Consider the following 18,843-nt stretch of genomic DNA (forward strand, 5'->3'; position numbering starts at 1 on the left):
TCCCCCCTCCCCCCACCTTGGTTTTCCAAATGAGGTTTGAGAGTGAACGACCATTGGTTGATGAGGAATAGCAAGATATGACGTCACTATAACGTCCTTATGGCCCTCCCACTTGGCCCATTACCAAGCAGCTGATTCATTGCTTCAGTTACACAACATGGCATCCCATAGTTCTCCTAAGACACGCCCATCACCTGGTTTCAGATCATCTTCACCAGTGTAGACACTGACACCGATTAACAATTCAATTATGAAGTCCATCCAATGTGAAGTGTGCCGAATTTGGTTGTGTAATGAACTTCGAATGTAATGGAGGTAACATTCTCAAGGTTGTTCAGTGTTAGTGTTACCTTTATGTGATTGGTCAGCCTTTCAGTATGCAAATTAAAATCAAACGTCATTTCCTGGTTATCGCAAGCGCCATTTTTCCTTTCTGGAAGAGGGTGATGCAGCACAATAAAAATCGGTGCTACTTAAGATAAATGTTCCCATTGTTCAAGTACTGTTATTATTGGCGACGACTTGCAGTTCGGACGAGCACGAGGGCTCATCTTTTAGTTTAAGTGCAGCTGTTTGCACCCGTATTGCGGTGACACCAGTGGAGCGGCGCTCACGGATTGGTGAAAGTAGACTGACACAGAAAGCCAGAGCTCCCTCCTCAAGCTAGACGCAAAAAGGTATCGTCGCTAGCTAGCTATCTTGTTAAACACGAGGCACAACAGATTATGATGGCGAACCACATCTAACCTGCATAGTCAGCTAGCTACCCCTGTTAGGCTACCACAAACAGTCGACAGCTAGCATGCCATTTAGCTGGATAACTCGTTGCCTTGTCAACTAGTTACCAAAGTCATGTTATAAATATTAGGTGCTTAATATTTGTAATAGCTAGCTTGCGACTTATCTAGGCAGTTGTCTGCAAGTGACAATGTTGGCAAGCAGACGGGGTAACGTTAGCTGGCAAATTCGTGTTCTGCATTGCACATTTTGCATTGTTGTATTAGCTAGTTCGTTGGCTACTAACCACTCACGGGACTAGCTTAGTTAGCTAACATTAGAATGCTGCGGCTTTGTAGTGGGAGTGATAATAACGAATAGTCTAGCGCTTGCTAGCTGCATTGTTCTTGGTGATTGAAAATTCAATTGCTACCTGAATTAACGCGGTAGTACCTTGCAAGATAGCATGATTAAAACGTGCTTCTTATAAGCTCAGTCCATGAAATATGACCATATTCGCATGCCAGATAATGTCAGGTAGTTGAAAGCAGAGCAGATGTCAAGTTATGGAGATGCTGCTTGCTATATTCGGGCACTGTTAACCAAGTTAGGTTTTGAACCCACTCTTGTTTTGGGTGTTTGTTAGCTAGCTCGTTAACGTTCTACTTGCCTTGCACTTGTTTGCTGTATTTTCAGTTTTTTCCCCCCATTCCTGTTCATTTTGTATTATAGGTCATGTAAGTTGGATAAGTTGACTAGTTGTTTAGACATCTAATTGAGCATTTATTTGGAAAATGATACAGAGTCAGGTGTTGAAGCTGCACAGCACACTTATTTTGTAACGTCACGCCCATTACTGCAGGGCGTAATACGAAAAAAAAAAAAAACATAGCCGAACAAAGGCATTTGATAGATGTAGCTAGCTGCAAAATTGCATATTATCTTACAGCTACTTATATTAATTATATATTAGCAGAGATTTACAAATGGAATTTTATTTTCTACTCCGCATTAATTAGGTGATACATTTTATTTGTCATTTAAATTATTTCATGATGTAACTAACAATGTATAGTTGTCTGAAATATATATGAACTACATTTGATAATTGTTCAGTGTGCTCTGAGTTTTGAAGTGACGTAAATCTAAGTGGAAATTATAAAACTATAATTGAAGACTCATGCTGCCACAATAGTAACAAATGTTTGTAATAAACTCCGTCCTGTACATTCAAATTTTGAACATACTGTTTTACCAACTTGGCTGAATGGAGAGTAGTCATGACGAATGTAGATTGTAATGAAAATTACAAAAACTTATTAAGTCTTTATCTTGAGTGAGTTATAGTTATTTTTGTGTTGACATTTATATATTGTTGGTATTTTAGAGTTATATGACTTTTTATTTTTGTTTTGGACAGGTATTGAAAATAGCCAATTGGCTTCTCTACCATATAAATAGTAGTAAGTCAGTATCAAATCTAATGAAACATTGTGCTAGAATGAGAAAAGTGTGACAGTCACGTCATCTGTCTCCCTTCAGATATATTTACTTGCCATTTAATTATTCTTACCTCCAATAATCTGTTGGAATAAATTAGTTCCACAGGTATGATTGGCAAATTAATTGTAAAGTAATTGATGTCACTTATGTACTTTAAAAACTTAGAATCATGTTGTTTTTAGCACATTGTCAGAACTTTTGGGGGCTTCCTATGGTATTAATTCCTGTCATGTCCTTGTCATGGCATTTTCATTGTTACCCATAATGTGACCATTTTATTCATACATGTGCCTTGTCCTATTCAAAACTGAATTGAATTTGGTAATTAACACGTTCTTGTATATGCATCTCAATGGGCATCCCAGCAAACTGTAATAATAGAATAATAATAACGAGCAAGGGGTTTTGATGAAGTAGCTAATCTGTTTTTCTTCTGGAGAATTTGAACAGTATGCTGTGAATTGGGATAAGGTAAACATCCCATACCAATCCTGATAATATTTTTGACACTCAAGGAAATTTGACATGCACACTTAGGTCTTGATTCATTGGTTTGGGAACTGCATAGAGTATGACGTTTTCTAAATCTGTTGATAGGAACATTGGTTGACAAATGCATATACTTTGCATTCCAATTTGATGTCATATTAAAAAAAAAAAAATTAAAATCAGTGGGTTTTAAAGGTTCTATATACATTTCCCTGAAGATTTGTGAAGTTCAGTCAGTCATACTGTATGACCAGTTTTGGTATGGCTAAAATGTGACATTCTTTCTATTTGTAAATATTCTGAGATCCGTTGTGTTTCAAGTGAAGACTTTACTAGCTTGCAGCATCTGTCATCTGAGTAGTGATGGGGAAGAAACTGTTACCAAATGGAAGGTTGTGAGATGTAGGACTAGGCCCTGCTGCCTTCTTCCCATCTGGCAGAGCATAAGACAGTATGTGATTGGTTGCTATTTATCCAATCAGATGATGCCATCTGGATATATTGCCTAGCAATTGGTAATGGGGTGCTTGAAGGTGTGATTTTTTTCTCTCTACCAATGTAAGCAAATTGAATAGAAAGTCCTCTTGGAGTCATAAGCTCTAGTTGTGTTGCATAAACTGCAAATTAGGTTTCCGTTTAGACAGCCAAGTCAGTCATATCTGTTATGTTTATTTTGGGAGTATAGATTCAGTTATTCAACAAGTTCAGCTTAACTCCAACTTGATAAGACCACTAATCATATCAAACAAAATTAATGATTTTATTAATGAGTATATTGTAAATAGCTGCTGTAGGTTCATTCAATACAAGGTAAACAAGTTTTTCAGTTATATATGCATTAAAATGAGAAATGATACTTATTTGTTATTATTATCACGAGTTGGTGTGTGCTGTATGCACTGAACCAATTTCAACATGAAATGTGAGATGTAAGGACGTATGCCAAACCTCTTTCAGGATATAAAGCCATGACAGTATTATTTTGGTTGATTCATAGCTTGTAAATTGTCATTTTTTTCCTGGGGACATTGAACTTGTTAAGCAAATGTTATACTTAAATATGTTATAAGTTGAGGCGTTATTCCCTGTCATCAGAAGTGTGATCTGAATAGTTTAATTTTGCTGTCATACTGCATTAAACATTGTTGCATCGTCAAGTTAAATGTTAGCTCATGGACTCAAAGAAGAACGTTGTAGGTCTTCAGTCTTTCACTTTGAATTGAGATGGTCTGGAACAACAGTGAGATTTTCAAGAAGTCCATCTAAATGTGGAGAATAGATACTGCTGGTAAAGGTTCATTGTTAAAAGTTCCCCTATGGACTGAAGATAAAGTAGAAAAGTTGCTAGGCCATTTTGCAGACCTTGGTCATGAGCACCAAGGGTCTAAGCTGAGTTGAATTCTGCATTAAAAGTAGGCTATTTAAGGAATGAAGTTTTAAGCTGAAAATGAAATGGGGAAGAAAAAAAACATATGGATGAACTCAATAAATGTTAACGCTTCTTCCAGGGAAGACACGATGTATCAGCTTCCCGTGGGAAATTTGGACAGAATCAGACGATCAAGGAAGAAAGTAAAAAGTATTTTGTCAGAAATTGGACTTGAGAATTGTAAAGATTTGCTTGGGGTAAGTGTTTATTTTTTCCCAAATTCTGCCGAGTTAGTACTGAGATTTTCGTTATAATTGACTTATTGAGCCATAGATGATGCACGGTGAAAAATTAAGGTAACATTCTTACTTAAGTGAAGCGCTGGTTAATTCATATTAGCCTTTTACCCATTTGCCTTTACCTAGTACTATACTAGTGTGTTCTCTTGATACTTTCCAAATGTAGCCTTCATTGAACAAAAATGAGGGCTCAGCGTGCAAGGGGAGGGGCCATGTAGCCCAGCTATATTTGATGTGCAATGCTAACAGTGATGTAAGAACTAACCAATCACAGAGCAGGAGGTTGTGGAGCACTTGCTCAGGCATGTGAGATGGTGCAGAGCTTTTTCAAGGGAGCAGTTTTATTAAAGGAACAGCACATGGAGTGGGCGGGATGGTTATATAACAGTCAGTGACAATTTTGTTGCTTCTGTGTGGGGACTGAAGGTATTTATTAAGCCTTGAGTTTTTTTTTTTTTTTGACAACTTAATGTAATGATTTTGCAGATGTTTTATAGCCTTGGGAAAGTAGATTTAGTCCTTACTTCCATGTAGATAGCTTTGCAATTTGCATTCGGCAAGAGGGAGGTGGCATTGTTCTTCACTAATTTTGTCTTGGATACATTTGTCTGTGATTAATGTGCAAGGTCATTTGAGAAGTTTTAAGATTCATGCAGTTCTTGAAGTGAGAAACACTAGTTTACTTAAGCTTTTCCCCCTTCTCTCAGGATCTAGAAAGCTTTGATGCTGGTGAAAAAACGTTTCATAATACAGACTGGACAGATCTCACTGAAGGCCATGGGAAAAGGAGAAAAAAGGTATGCATGAATACATTTAAAAAAAACTAATTTCACCAAGGACAGGGATATAACTATGTAACACCTTTATCAAGTATCTGCAACTTTCCAGGTCTTTTTTCCCCCCCAGCATGCTTTGCGCTCTTTCATCGGCAGTTATTTCTTTGCTAAACCCACGATGAGACAAATGAATCCATTGCGATGATAAAGACCTTTTGGAAAACAGCCTGAACAAAATGAACCAGTGAACAACCTGATTAAATAACCACTGTCTTCTTAAAGGAATGATGGGATGATGAAGGATCATGGGAATTTAGTCGACTATCTACAGTAATTAATTTGTTTGCATTTATTGGAGATGCTGTGGAAAAATGTCAAAGCGCAGACATACTCCTATGTCAATTGTGTTAAAGCAGGACTAGTATTATTAACAGAAATGGAAAAGATGACTGACTAGCTGGTTGGGTATCTAACTAAGTAACTGATCCTGGTCATGTCAAGAATCAGGGAAGTCTCACTGCCCCAGAGTTGGCTGAAAAACTGTTAGCTAAAGCTAATATTGGCTATAATTTATTAAAATCTTTCATATAAAATACTTAAAATGGGTTACTTTAAAATGGTAGTATCAGCAGGGAATAACCCATACTGGCTTATAAACTCCTTAAATGGTGGTTTCCTCAAGGAAGGTGAATGATTTTAAACATAATTATTAAACACAAGCAAATCTATTTGGTTAACTTATATGGTCCGAATAATGATGATCCACACTGAGTTCATTTCCAAAAATATAAAGGCTTCACAATTTATAAGTAATTGTCAAATAATGGTTGGAGATATTAATATGGTACAAAATACTGCAGTAGATCACAATTGAAATAACTCAATCATCACCCCCATGCTTCTACAGAAATTACATAAATAATGGACACAATGGACCTGATTGATATTTGGAGATTAAAAAAGCAAAATCAGAGTGGTATACGTGGAGAAGACAGAATTTGGCAAGTTATATAGATTATTTCCTTATTTCATTTTCGTAGATATCAAAAACAAAAAAGGTTTTAATTGAAGACAAAATTTAATCATCAGCTTATATCTTCATTTAGGAATGACTGAATATCCAAGGTCGACAATACTGGAAATTCAATCAAAAATTGCTAGAGGACCAGAAGTTTGTAGAAAGAAGAAAGGAGGCTCTTATTGTTTGGGACACCTTTAAATGTGTTTTTAGAGGCCACTCTGTTCAATTGGGATGGCAGGTATGCCATTCGGCAAGTTACGGCTTGGTAGGGCATACCTATACAGCACCAAGAGTTTGGCACTTTTCAGGGTTTTCTGCAGAAATAACCACAATGACCACAGACTCTCACCTTAAAACTGCGAAACTGCGACCATGTCACAGGCAGAGTTCAGATAGAACATCACAATAAAACCCCAAACTATGGTTATTTAGAGTTGTCTCATTTTTCTTGCCTATTTCATTATCGTAAACGCTCCATTTCTACAATGAATAATTTTCCCTATTGGACATTTAGCTACGCCTGCCAATAACAACATCTGGTCAAAGTAGTCTGATCAAAGTGGCCAACTGCAGGATACTCGGGTACACAGGCAAGATGGACAAGCAGTGCCTGGCCTGAACTGGTAGTGTACCTTATTTCAAATGCACAGCAGATGAGTACAATAAAGAATGTCCTTTTTATTGCAAAGGCAAGTGCCATTGTTTGAATTCTTTTGTGTACAATGCAGCCCCATTTCAGAAAGTTTCGGTTTTGGCATTTTGACTAGTTTAACATTAGCTAGCTTGCTAATTACGGTACCTGCTGTCACTGACTTAGTCGACAGAGTGACTAACGTTAGTGAAGACCAATGTCTGTGTTGCAATTCGGTCTGGTAGGTACCAGTTGCATGGCAAGCAGTGCCATAGTGCTACTGGGTTTTGGTACCCAACCCTATTCATGACTCAGACAGCTACATGACTACAAGTCAGGCCCTAAAAGCTCGAGCAACTATTGCAGGCTTCGCCCAGCCAGGGACTTGTTCTGTGGGGCTGCAGCCGGGTACTGTTGGAGTCATGTACATGGTACATGACGGTCTATTTTACCGTTCTTGGCCATTTAAGTGAGTGTTATAGCTTTATTTCCTTATGCAATATTGATATTCAAATTACATCACAATGTTCAGTACGTATGTTTAGGAAAAGTCACAAAGGGGGGAGCCATATGGATTTCATGACTGCAAGTTTATCGATTTTCTTGAAATGGCGCTTCTAGTGTTACTACTTTTTAACTACAGTGCTGTAGCTTCCTTGCAAATGGCATGTTTTAAAATAGTAGCTAGGCCTATGGAACACCTACCAACATGCAAACAATTTATAGGTCTATCATGTATACAATAACCCATTAAAAACACTCATCGTAATGAAAATTAAAAATTTTTTTTTTTTGTGTAATCGGTGGTAAAGGAAAAAAATGACTGAATCCATGCCTGTGAATGTGAGTGTTTGTGTGTATGTATATGCATGCCTCTCGATTTAACTATCTTATGGTTCATAAATTTATATGCTTTATCAGTTACAAAAAAAAAAAGTTATCAATTTACAAAAATGCCAAGTTACTCACACATAAAAAGCACTGTCTGTAAGTCATTAATTAAAACTTGCCCAATCTAGCTCTGCTATTGAAAGTATTGATATCAAAATGAGGCCAAGTTGCAACAAACAATATTGGCTATCTGAGCTCACAAATTGAACAAGCTCTAGTCCAAACAACTCTACCCAGTGTTTCCTAAATTATTTAATGTAACTTGGCCCTGTGTTTTTTCATCTTACCATCTGAAGCGAATGTGGCTATTCAAACAATATGGCATTACTAACGCCTAGTGAATCATTTTTCAAAATGTATGAACAGATGGTATTCAAATTTACATGGAATAAAACACCTGATAAAATTATGCGGACATATACCTACAACAACTATATTTTGGGTGGTGTAAAATGATTAAACTTGGAAGCCTTGAATATCTCACTTAAAATCTCCCTTCTCCCCAAATTCCGTTTCAGTCCAAACTGGTTTTCCAGTAGATTACACGAGAGTGTTCAACCCTATGGTTGAAAGTTCCTGAAAGTCAAGCCTTTGCATTTCTGGTTAATTAAGTACATGTTTTCTAATGTCTCTATCTTTCTTAACAATTCAGTTTTTATGCTTCCATAACGGCACAGCCGTGGCCGGAGGCATTATGTTTTTGGGTTGTCCGTCCATCCTTCCGTCTGTCCGTCCATCTGCCCCGATTCTCGTGAACACGATATCTCAGGAACGCCTTGAAATTTGGCACAAACGTCCACTTGAACTCAAAGATGAACTTTTTAAATTTTGGTGGTCAAAGGTCAAGGTCACTGTGACCTCACAAAACACGTTTTTGCCTTGAGGGAATACAAAACATGTTTTTGCCTTGAGGGAATTTCTTCAAATTTGGCACAAACATCCACTTGGACTCAAGGACTCAACTGATTGGATTTTGGTGGTCATAACTCAAGAATTCATATGCTAATTATGACAGTGTTTCACACAAATGTCTAATAGGATAAAATGATGAAGTGATGACATTTTATATCCAAACTGGCTACTCATTGGCGGAGGCATACAACCGCAAGGCGGTATTTCTAGTTTTCCCCTGTTGGAGGAATTTTCACATTTCGAATCTTGACAGTGACAGTCTAAAGGTCCAGGAAACTGGATTCAAATTGTGGTTATATTCACCAAAAGTGAGAAATTATTATCTTCTTAATATTTCTTCCAAGTTTTTAACCCTGTCCTAACCAATTTGTAACAAACTGTAACAAACACTATTAGATTATCGTGACCTGTTCAGCAGACAAGGGCATGGCAGGCATTCATGTTCGTAAGGCACGTCATATGTAAACCATTTCTTATTGCTAGAGTTTATTTGCTAGTCTACAGCCAGTATTTTCATTTGAAACTTGTATCTATGCGTCTTAATAATTTTCAGGAAATAGGAAATGTTCACAATTAGTGATGCTTGAAAGAGGCATCGATGCTAAGCCTAGTAGATGAGCATGCTCTCTTCTCCTCCAGATGCTGCTTTTCATTTGGAAATGGCAAACAAGCCTTCACCCAAGTGTTTGGCCTATCGCAATATCTAGTAAAAATGTCACAGTATGTCCATATCTTGCACTCCTACTTGATTACATCTTTGACAAAGGGAATACCTCTCCAAAGAGAATTCTGGCTATGCACAATATATAATGCAGTATTTGTGTCAATATGGTTAATAAACATGAGTAGTTATGATAAAATAGTTAATAAACCAAAGGTTTTGCTAATTTGTTTTTTTTTTTTTTTTTTGTTTTTTAAGTCCTCGGCTTGAATTTCTAACATTGTCCTTCGTAATCAGGAAACCTTGAGGCAGAAAATTTAAAGATAAGTGTATATTTGTGCTAATATTAATTATTAATTATAAATCGTAGTGCATTTATTACTTTTTGATCCTCTAAAACCATGGTTACCACAGAATTATTCAGGATTGTTACGATATGAGTCTATGCTGTGACATGCATCATGGCGAGCCACCATAAACAACAGAAACATAATGGGGTATTACTACAGTTTTATATCAACACCACCTTTAGTTAAAATATTATGAGTTAATCAAGGGTTTTCAAAGCAAGCAAACACTGTTTTGGTGTATGTTTACATGCATGTTGGCTGAACCTGAGGAATCATACCAGGGCAGCTTTTCTGAAAAGGATTTGCATGAAAAGGCATATCATGGCTGAAATAACCCACCTCTAATGCAGAATATATCACTTGATTCACTGTTACTGTTTACATGCATACAGAATCTGAACTGCAGTTTGGACGCATCACTTCTAGTGATGTCTTACCCAGCTCCATTGGGAGAATATGTCAGCATGTTCACTCTGAAATATTTTGTTGGTCTTTCTTTTAAAAAGCAGACATCTGTGGCCATCTGGGTAGTAGAGTTATAAGCACTCGCCTACCACCGCAGAGACCCGGGTTCAAGTGGTACTTCCGGCTTGGTCAGATGCTCCTACGAACACAATTGGCAGTGTTCGCGGGTGGGAAGCCGGTGAGGGTATGAGTCCTGATCGTTGCATTAGTGACTCCTACTGGTTGGTCAGGGCGCCTGTTCAGCAGGGAGGGAATCTAGCGTGAACCTCCGCATGCGTTACGCTCTCCCAGTGAAACTCCTCGCTGTCAGGTGAAAAGAAGTGGCTGGCGACTCCACATGTATCGGAGGAGGCATGTGGTAGTCTACACCCTCCCCAGACCAACAGGAGGATAGCGCATCAATCAGGACCGTGATTCACATGGGGAATTGGTATAACGACTAAATTGGGGAGAAGATTTTATCCACAAAATATGTTGAGTCTACAAGGCATTTTCTGTTTCGTATTGTGAAAGTGTAAGAACTCCAAACAATGTTTACATGAATTGTATATCTTTAGCAAGTAGAATCGTATGGAAATTAATCTCATATCTTCTATTCCAAACATATTTGTAGTATTGGCTTATTCTTAACCCATTGTTCCATGATAGGGATTTACATTATGTATGTTTGTTTGAAAGTTAAAACACTATTTAAGTTATTGGCGTATTAGGGTCTTATGACTGAGTGTCTAGCAGGCATGATTATGAATACACTCTTATACCTACTTTTTGGGTAATAGTGAATGTTAAAGCTTAAGCCCATCCTTAGTTATGAACACAGCTTTGAATTTGTCCTAATCAGTAGACCTAAGTTTCTTAGAATAAAAACAACACAATTGGTAGTCGCATAACTTTTTCTAACAAGTTATTTCTCATAGAGGATTCTCAAAACCCGTAGAGGAATTAAAAGGGATCACATATTGTTTTTCTCAAAATTCAATATTCTTACACAAAATGTTTATATTAGCTGAAATCGAGATCAGGGTGGACAATTCCAGTGTGCTGGTGTGTGTGCAATCTTGTTTTAACCAATTACTGTGACAAAATCATCTGATTGGTTGAATACACCAATACTGGTTCATTCATAGATTAGATCACAGTAAAACTTTTCATATAGGGACACAACCACCACCTTTGGCTGTCATTTGGGTTCTTATCGAAAAAAAATGTAGCTAAAATGTCAGAAGGCGTAAATGTTGGGGCTAATTAAATGATTAGGGCCAGAGGTTTGCAGAAAACTCTGAAACCAATATGGCTCTCATTGCCCACCTCTGGTCTAGATGTTCACAGTAGTGAGGGTTTCCTACATGAAACACCTTGTAGGAGTATGTTGAGAACGTTGTCTGGGTCGCATGACCAAAATGGCACCAGCTGCTGGGAGGATGGAGACCTGTTTCACAGATAAAACGGCATTTATTCTTTCAAGAAGTCAAAGCATAATGGATAGAAGTGGAGGTCGCTTGGATACATGGGTGCCTTGCCCTTCCCCCCCCCCCCCCGAAAACTGGAATGTGCAGTGTGTGTTTCTCAGGCTTGGACTGTGTGTGGTTGAACTACATGTACTCCATGGATGCATGCATCTAAAATGATTAGGCAGAATTAAAATAGGGATACAGCAATGTACAAATATAAATCCTGCTTTAATCAGTCCAATACACATTTTAGCTGTGGTCAAATTGTGATCAATGTCACATCTGACAATCACTCATTACTACCTCTCTTTCTCTTTTCAGTGGAGATACCGCACACAGTCTTTGTGCTGCAGCCTGTGCAAGTTTTCAGCACGGTCCTGGCACGCCTACAAAGGCCATGTCCTGAGGTGTCATGAGGAGGAGCAGGATCTGGGATTGCTGTCTGTTTGTTCCTGCTGTCCGTTCATCGCTCACCCAAGAGTCATCTCTAGACACTTCAGAATTTTCCATGCCGGGCTTTCTAAGACCCCGGCGTTCACTGCTCCGCCCCTCACGTCCCAGTCTCCGGTTGGACCGTTACCCCCTGCCGCCAGCACCACGGAGAGGTACTCCTGTCGGAAATGCTCCTACCACGACACGCTGCTGTACTGCATGAAGAAACATGTCTTGGTGAGCCACTACGTATCCCTGCTGAACCATTACTTTGGGCAGCGGGCGGACCTTGACCAACGGGCCAAGGGGCAAAACTCGTTCAAGTTCTACTGCAAGATGTGCTTCCTTGCGGCAGAGAGCTCCGAGCATTTGCTCTACCACATACTGTCCTCCGACAAGCACAAGGAGGTGGACATACACATCAACGCCTTGATATATGAACACAGCAAGGTCGCCAAGAAGTACCTTCCCAATCTGGCGCCCAAGACCATGCAGCTGCACGTTTATAACAGTCAGTTGATTTCCAGGAATGGCGACCAGCAGCCAGGGAAAACGTTGCCTCTGCTGCGGCCTGACGCAGGTCCAGCGCCGGGAGGCCCCATGTTTGGGACAGTGCTGCACGGAACCCCACACAACCCAGCCGCTGTGGTGTGTACCTCGGGGTCGAGCCAGACCTTCCTGCCAGCACAGGCCTCCGCTCTGGTGCAGCTAGCCAGCGCAGAGGCCAAGGGCCTGCTGAGGCCTGGCTCAGCAGCGGCAGCCCTGCACAACACGCAGCCCCCCAGGGGGATCCCAGCCACTTTGCCCACTTCGGGGGGCTTAGCCACACCAATGATTCAGGCCCCGACGGGCACGGCCCTGGCTAACGTCTCTCACAGCGCTCCAAAACCGCTGCCGATCGCTGCAGGACTACCCGCGCAGTCGCAGCACCAGCACCAGCCCCATTCGCAGCCCCACTCACAGTCTTCGCACCAGCCCCATGCGCTTCCGCAGCACCAGCACCAGCCCCATTTGCAGCAACAGCTGCAGCAGCAGCAGCAACCCCAGCAGCCACGACAGGTCTTCTTGCCGCCTGGTGTTCAGGTCCAGGGCAGTTTGGGTCTGCGGGGACCAACTCCTCAGCCCCTCCTCCTAAACCCGAGGCTCCCTCTGAGCCAACCTGCCCCCCGTGGCACCATGCTGACCTCACAATCTCTTCTTAGTCACTTGATTCCCACAGGAAACAAGGTCAACGGCCTGCCAACTTATACCCTGGCACCCCTTCCAGTCCCAATGCCAGTCCAAGCCAACAGTGCCCCAGTGGTCAGTAAAGGACCTGTACCTGCAGCCCAGGTCAATAGCGCTGCTTTAACGCAGCCTAGCAAGCCAACTGGCAGCTCTGACTCGGACCCTCCCGCGGCTTCCAAACAAGCCAAAAAGTGGATAACCTGCCCTGTGTGTAATGAGCTCTTTCCTTCCGATGTGTACCAGGTACACACGGAGGTGGCTCACAAAGTGCCCGCCAAACCCGCCAGGCTGAAGGGGCTGGCAGCCAGGGCGCCATTCCTAAAGAAGATGCCAGATAAAACTGTTAAATGCCTGATGTGCAAGGTTCTGCTGTCAGAAAAGGGACTTTTTGAGCACCTGCTGCATGGCTTGAACTGCTTGTATTGTTCTGGAATTTTCTACTCAATCAAACAGCTCATGGAGCACACAAGCCTTGAGCACAGTCCTTTGCAGAAGGCCAACTGTGACTTCATGAGACGGGAGTATCGGCTGTACTCCGACGATTATGGCAATCTCTTATTCCCGTACTTCGATATAAACACGACAGTCTCTAAAGACCTAATTGGAGACAAGGAGGTTAACTTTGCTCTGGTCACTAGCTCTCTGGATCTGATCTTCTTGAAGATGTTTCCAGGCTCCACCGAGCCAGTGTCCAGGCCATCCATAACTAAGACTGGCATCACTATCTGCCCCTTCTGTCCCGAGAAACTCCACGGTGTGGAGAGTTACAATATGCACCTGAAGGCTAAGCATTTCATCATACCCACCATCCACGCCGTCTTAAAGACCCCGGCGTTCAAGTGCGTGTACTGCAGTGGAGTGTACACGGGAAAGACCACGCCCAAAGCCATCTCCATCCACATGCAGCGCTGCCGGTGCGCACCCAAGACCACCAAAGACGCTGAGAGGCCGATAAACTCAGACGCCAACGGCCAGTCGGCACCCGCTGTGAACAGAGCCGCCGAGCAGAGACCGCCCCTTCCTCGCCCTGCCCGACAGGCTCCCGCCCCAGCGCCCGCCCCCGCCCCTGCCCCTGCCCCCGCCCCCAAGACCCCCAAGGATGACGCTGAGCTGCGAAGCAAAATGAGGCTGGAGGCGGCCCTGCGGGAGGCGGTGGAGGCCAACAAGAGGGAAAGGGAGGCCAGGTCTGCCCCAGTGGGAAAGCGAAGGAAGGTGGAGGCGCCGAAGAGCGCCGCCCATCCCGCCGTCCCGACCGAGGCGCAGCAGGACCCGCCGGTGGCCCTCGCGTTGGACCCCACGGGGATGGAGATGCGGTCCTTCGATGAACGGAGGGAGTTCATCGCCAAGTACTTCCACAGGAAGCCCTACCTGACCAAGAAGGAGTGTGAAATACTAGCCAACCGCCTCTGGCTTAACAAGATTGACGTGGCGTGCAACTTCGCCAACAAGCGCAACAAGTGTCTGAGAGCTATCCACAAAAACAGAACTGCGGTACTACTGGGCTTTAACATGGCTGAGCTGAAGAAGGTTAAGCATGACCTTTTCATTCCTGAACCGGCATCGGAAAAAACAGCTGCTTAAATGGTTCGAGTACAAATAATTTAAGAAAAACATGCCCAGTGTATACTTTTTTTTTGGGTACTTTGTGTACAGCAGTCCAGCAACATTTTGCAGGTCTGAGTGTGTGAACTACTGACTACAAAACTGTCAAGAAGCATTGTTGGCTGATGGATCATTTAAGTACTGAACAAGATTTTGTAGGTTTAACAGCAGTTTTTCTGTACAGATATGTTGTCCTAGTATCTTCTCATGCAGACTGTACTGTTTGGGGAAAAATAACTGTACTTCGAAACAAAAAATGTTAACATTGGTATGTTATATTCATACAATATACGCCTGTAAGTTTTGAACATACAATCTGTTGACCTTGAATTAATTTACTTTTTCAGCAATAACTTTTTTTGAAAATGTCATGTAATTACGGTTACAGTATGTTGATGATAAAGAACAGTTAATTGCCCTTGAAATTTGTTAGCTGCATCATACTTTAAAAAAGTTCTCAAAGCTTATTTAAGTTTGTATACACCCGCAATTCTCAGTTTGTAGAAATGGGTATTACTCTGTTTTGAGTGTTAGGCCATTTATTTCCACACGTTATATTTAATCTGACCATTGAAGCATAACAACCTTATATATTATTTATGTAAGATAACATTCTGTTTTATAATGTGGGGTTGCCTGATCTTAATATTTAAAGCACAACCATAAGGGCGAGCTGTTACAGATAACTCAAGTTTTTGGTGAACTTGATAAATGTTAATTAATTTAAACTTGTAGATTCTGTGAAAACCTGACTGCGGATTGCACAGCGACACAGGCCTGTGCTTTTGTAGCGATTGTTGTAAAGGGATAATTCACTTTCTGGAGTTATTGGTATCATTTCAGGTTTATGATATATTTTTGCTTTATCCAGACAGTTCTTGTTTGCGATGAAGGATATTTTAGATTAGGGTGGGACACACACACGCAAACACACACAAACAAAAACAAAAAAAACTTTAGCATTTAGTGCTATCAAATGTCATTTAAGTATTATTGACTTGTTTGCATTAATTCCATAAATAGCCCATTTGGATTCATTGATCAGTTTAAAGCTGTTGAAATGCATCAAAATAAAATTTTTGTTTTCATTTGAATCTGATGTAAAGAGGAATGGCACAGTAGATAGATTAATGTACTGTACATGAGGACCAGAATCCTAGGGAGATGGATGTTTAAAACAATTAGTCAAGAAAGGCTCTTCCATTGTTTCTGGTGGTTTTAAGTTGGCTGATGTTCCTTGGATTACCACGACTTTAGGTCCACACAATGACCCAGCATTAGCCTACAGGCTAACACTTGACAGCAGTGAGGAATACTTCTCTCCTACAATTGGTACCAGTTCTCTTGTTGTATTGTGCTGAATGTAGGGTGTCAAATGGTTACTGGCTTTACGGGCAAGTGCACCAAAGTAATGAATATACTTCAGCTGCAGTGGTGCTGGTGCACGGGTGGTCTAGCAGAAGCTTGACAGAGCTGACAGTTCCATATCGTGTGGAAAAGGTGGAGCTACTTAAGGTTAGACTGTGTAATGGTACATTGTGTGCTTGTATTGCTGTAAAAGTGTTTGAATTGCTCCAGGTTTTCCAACAAAAAAGATGATCACAAGTCATCCTGTTTTTCTGTACTTTCCAAGAATCAGTTTTAACCTCAATTAACAATGACTGTTCTTTTCCTATTGGTTCTGTATTTTTTGACCAAAAATAAGTTTGAGTGCTGCCTATAGATATGTGCCACAAATCTAAGCCCCTTATTCCAAAATGGCCTTCTTTTTGTTGTGTGTGAATGTTAACTACGATCTTATGCCAGTATTAGAGGGGAAACAGTTTTATGTTGTTACTGTACACTGTTACTGTACATAGCTTAGAAACATAATGAGTCATAATTGATCCAAGTCATTTCCCACATTTTCAATATTGACTTGTCTTTTATATCTCTTGTTTGTACAAACAAAAGTATCTTTAGGTTTTTATACACACATTCTCCAGTGATTATAATTTTATGAAGACCAAATTCAGCAGTAAAATCTACAGTGGTGATCAGTCAAAATATATGATTTGATAAGGCTATGAAGTATGGTGTCCAAAACATCTTTAAGATTACGAATGATGCTTCCCAAGTGCAGTTTGACAGGAACCCACCCATTTTTGAAAACTGTGAATTGTACAGTGCTGCTAGGAGAGGGCTTGCCAACTGCATCCACAAAGGGTGACCTGCAGCTGAAGTGTGTGCTCTCCTCTGATGTAGTTGCATGTGAAGCTAGTGATCACTTAAGGAGCACACCGCATACAGGAGAGCTAGTGACTGTCAGAGAAGTGCATCTGACACTAATGATGGGTGCTGAGAGGAGGTGGGGGGTTATGCCTTAGCTACCCAGGAAGCCCTGGTCAGTTGAGTGCGCTACAGCAGCAGAGTGTAGCCAGATGTGTCCTATAACCGAAAAGTACGAATCAGCTAACAATATGGCCCAGACATTTCGTACTTATGCCTAGTTTATAGAAGTTGGGTATAAGTGATTTGTATAGGGTTATAAATTGTTTTGCACATAAAAATGTTTTTTCCAATACATTTTTAAATCTTCAAAATATCTACTTTCTCCCACTGACCTACAGCATATAGCAACAGCTCAGAGCTATCTTTGGTCCAGTGACATCAGCAATCAGCCTTGTTCAGCACTACACTAACTGCATTTTGGAATCATCCTCCTCAATCACCCAGGTAGTGAGTTATGTACCATATAATTTTTATGAAATTGTTTTATTTTTGTGACCAGAGTGCCTCTCAAGCGTTCCACATTGCAGTCTGGATGAGTATGACTTCAGGTTTGCTTATTATGGATCCTTTCCGTTATTGTCATTTGAAGCATTGTGTTGCAGTTGTAAAGAATAAATACTGTACTGATTAAAATGTGTGCCAATTGCATTCAATGATACTTTCACCAGCCATATATAAATGCTACTTTGTGCAGTAAATCTGGCCATTTATTTAACTATTAAAAAATCTTACATGGACCAAGATTCTGAAAGAAGTTTCAAATCAAAATACAGTACTCCAGATGTGGTTCTCATTTTATCTGTGGATTAGAAATGGAAGAGATCAATAATATACTGTAAACTCCATAATGTTTGGGAGAACAACATTTTTTCTCGATTTGTTATTTGTTTTTGTGTTAAGTATTATACGTTTTGGTTTCGTTTAGAAACTGCAGCACTTTTTATATATAGTCCTCCCATTTGGGACATGCATGTTACAGTGAGTGCTATAATGTTTGGGCTAAAGTTTTTAAAAAAAATTTATTTGGCTCTGTACTCCACAATTTTTTATTTGTAATCAAACAATTCACATGTGATTGAAGTGCACATTCTCAGCTTTTATTTATGGCCATATATTTATACATTTGTATTAGAGTGATGGCAAGAGCAAATATGGAGGCCAATAGGAACTGCTCAGGATCCAAAGCACTGCTCTCTCCCTCATCTGTGAAACATGCTGGTGGGGGGTGTTATGGCAGATAGGTTGCTTCTTTATGCTTCAGAATTCATTCTGCTGCTGCTATCATCAGTTACATTATCTATGAAGTCAAGTGAGCCAATACATGTGGCAGTCATACATGACCAAACCATAACACTCCCACCACCTTATTTCTCTTATTTCTTATTATTTCTCAGCCTCATAATATCTTCCTTGAATTTCATTGGCACAACTTTGGTCTTCATGTTCACAAAATTCATAACAGATTCAAAAAGCAAAAAGCCAAGAATCAAGACTAGACACTGAAAGCTCTTATAACTGCACTAAGTAAGCATTGAGCATAACTGGATAATCACCTGTGAAGTAATTTGTCTATGTATAAAAAGTACTGTCATTTCTATATGGCGAAACCAAAATGTATTTGAAAATATATAATTTAATAAAAATTGAGAATGTGCACTTTGACCACATGGGAACTGTTTTATCACTAATCAAAAACTGGAATACAGAGCCAAATCAAGAAACATAAAAAGTATTTGTCCCAAACATTATGGAGTTCAGTGTATGATGGTAAGAACA

The 18,843-nt window shown here is 40.4% G+C and overlaps 1 protein-coding gene across 1 annotated transcript; it reads left to right on the forward strand.

Annotated features, from left to right (window-relative positions):
- Positions 1–413: 413 nt before the first annotated feature.
- Positions 414–17,700, forward strand: adnp2b (ADNP homeobox 2b). Its single transcript, XM_064348194.1, has 4 exons — positions 414–677; positions 4,218–4,335; positions 5,085–5,174; positions 11,857–17,700. The coding sequence occupies exons 2-4, from the start codon at positions 4,228–4,230 to the stop codon at positions 14,773–14,775; spliced, it is 3,117 nt and encodes a 1,038-aa protein (XP_064204264.1). The 5' UTR covers positions 414–677; positions 4,218–4,227; the 3' UTR covers positions 14,776–17,700.
- The last annotated feature ends 1,143 nt before the right edge of the window (positions 17,701–18,843 follow it).

The sequence above is a fragment of the Anguilla rostrata genome, chromosome 8 (genome assembly GCF_018555375.3).
Source record: "Anguilla rostrata isolate EN2019 chromosome 8, ASM1855537v3, whole genome shotgun sequence".
Classification (NCBI taxonomy): domain Eukaryota; kingdom Metazoa; phylum Chordata; class Actinopteri; order Anguilliformes; family Anguillidae; genus Anguilla; species Anguilla rostrata.

What these genes read in the sequence shown, in the direction of transcription:
- adnp2b (XM_064348194.1), top strand. Translation starts at nt 4,228, where the DNA reads ATGTATCAGCTTCCCGTGGGAAATTTGGACAGAATCAGACGATCAAGG. An exon ending in ATTGTAAAGATTTGCTTGGG is followed by an intron (nt 4,336 to 5,084) that starts GTAAGTGTTTAT and finishes CCCTTCTCTCAG; the next exon opens with GATCTAGAAAGCTTTGATGC. An exon ending in ATGGGAAAAGGAGAAAAAAG is followed by an intron (nt 5,175 to 11,856) that starts GTATGCATGAAT and finishes TTCTCTTTTCAG; the next exon opens with TGGAGATACCGCACACAGTC.